This window comes from Austrofundulus limnaeus, unplaced genomic scaffold, assembly GCF_001266775.1.
Source record: "Austrofundulus limnaeus strain Quisiro unplaced genomic scaffold, Austrofundulus_limnaeus-1.0 Scaffold95, whole genome shotgun sequence".
NCBI classification, from domain to species: Eukaryota; Metazoa; Chordata; class Actinopteri; order Cyprinodontiformes; family Rivulidae; genus Austrofundulus; species Austrofundulus limnaeus.
The window spans coordinates 654,820-656,926 of record NW_013952497.1 but is presented as its reverse complement, the minus strand read 5'-3'; the positions used below and the strand labels follow the sequence as shown (position 1 = coordinate 656,926).

Genomic DNA, 2,107 nt, shown 5'->3' with positions numbered 1-2,107 from the left:
GTGTGTGTGTGTGTGTGTGTGTGTGTGTGTGTGTGTTTGTGTGTGAGGTTCCACACTTCTAACTGACTACAGTAAACTCAAAAACAGCTGTAACTCTGTCACTTGTACTGATATTGAGCTAAATTTTGGAGTGGCACTATAGTGTTATCTCCAACTCATACTCTTAGCAACAATCGATTGTGCAAAAACTTTGTTCAGAACTTTAATATTACCCGTTGAGGTAATATGTCTGTTAGCGAAATATCTCATGAACCACTGGACAGATATGAATGATATTTTCTGAAAGCAGCCATTGAGTGTGCACAAACAACGGTTTAACTTTTGGAGTTAAGCGTCAAAATGGCCACCAAAGCCGAATGACTTTAGCAAATACAAAATTGGCCACAACTCTGTTAAATTTACAAATATGCAGCTTCTCCAAATACTTTCTTTGAGAATGTACGCAATCGCACAAATTGTAATATTCACAACACCTTAGACTTTATCCTTTTTTTAAAGATAAGATGATCTTATTTAAAATTCTTATAAGCCCTAACACGTACTTCTTTTGTCAAATGACTACGAAATATACAAGCAAACTTTAGGATTATGCTGATTAATTACAATAACGTGAACAGTATTAAACCTCATCTTCTYTTTGACATGATAAACACAAAGGGCCATCAGAAGAGGACCTGTTTCTGAGGCAGGGGGCTGACCTCTTTTTGGATCATGGGAGGAGGAAGAGGAGAGAGGAGGAAGGCCAGAGATGGGAGGAGAGACTGCAGGAGAATTGGGAAAACTGTTTGGTACATAAACAGGATTTTAATGATCGGTGTTACTAAAGATGAAAAACAAATTCAATTAATGTTTTATTGTTTTGTTTTGACAACCTGCTTTTCCCCAGGAGTTAAACCTTTCCTACCAGGACCTGGGCGATCCTTACCAGCAGGAGAACTTCTTCCGCATCCTTCGACGGTTGATCCGTGTGGAGAAACTACAGCTGATCGACAACTCTCTCACCAACCTGAGTTCTGTACGTCTGCCAAGGTAAATAAAMCACATCGCAGCGTCCTTATCGGCTGAGCCTTTCGCTGGCTGTRGCCAGCTGATATCGTCTCTGACGCAAATGAGTTTCCCAAGAAGCCTCAGGCAGGAACATACTAATGTGTTTGAAATTATTCTGCCATTTCTTATAGCTGCACAGGACACATKCAGTGGTCAAGACGGAGAATAATGTTCCGTGAAGCATTATGACACGCCTCACTTTGAGCTGGAACCTTTTAGGCTTGTGTCTCYGCTGTGATACAGGCATTTAGCAGATGGCAGCTTTAGAGCTCATAACAYTGTTTAAGGTGGTTTAAACAAATTTATGGTTTATGGTTTGGATCGACTGTTTTAGCTCTGGATCCCTACTAGCTTTAGGAGCTAGGGCTGCCCTGATTTCCTGTTTTCTTCTTGAATATGACTTCTACTATTTCCACAAATGATCTTGTCTCTTTTTTCATGCCTTCAAAGGAGACATATCATGCAAAATCCACTTTCCTCATTTGAATTTAAAGAGGCAGCCTCAAAACGAGTTGATCCGAGACACGCCTCAGAAAAGATGTGAAAGAGGGGCTTGTGGAGTTACAATAAGGACCAAAGCATTGCAGTTCCACTTTATATAGACCCCCAACTGAATGATTTAAATGTGAAAAAGGATGACTTAAAAGCATGAAATGTCTCCTTTAATGTTCTTTCATAAGATATAATAAATAAAAACATGATTTTTCATGTGTGTGGGGGGGCTTTGGCCAGGTGCAAGATGCTGAATGTGCACCGTAACCACCTGGTGTGTCTGCGTCAGCTGCCAAAGCTTCCCGTGGTGGAGCACCTCTGTCTGTCGGAGAATGCCATCAGCTCCCTGGAGGGGCTGGGGGTTCTGAGGAACAGCCCGCTGAAGACCCTGAATCTGAGCCGCAACCCCGTGACCTTCACTCAGTCCTACCGAGCACGGTGAGAAGGCTTGGTGGAGGAGAAAGGGTTCTTTTTTTACAGCTCGTCTTCATCCTCTCTTTTCTCTCTCTCTCTCTCTCTCTCTGTGTGTGTGTGTGTGTGTGTGTGTGTGTGTGTGTGTGTGTGTGTG

At 42.3% G+C, this 2,107-nt stretch overlaps 1 protein-coding gene across 1 annotated transcript in view; it reads left to right on the top strand.

Annotated features, from left to right (window-relative positions):
• LOC106520603 (uncharacterized) overlaps positions 1-2,107 on the top strand; it is a 4,137-nt gene that overhangs the window by 1,516 nt on the left and 514 nt on the right. Inside the window, exons 3-5 of the mRNA XM_014012791.1 lie at positions 658-788; positions 887-1,029; positions 1,780-1,977. Coding sequence (XP_013868245.1) covers positions 658-788; positions 887-1,029; positions 1,780-1,977 — 472 coding nt within the window. The remainder of the gene's footprint in view (positions 1-657; positions 789-886; positions 1,030-1,779; positions 1,978-2,107) is intronic.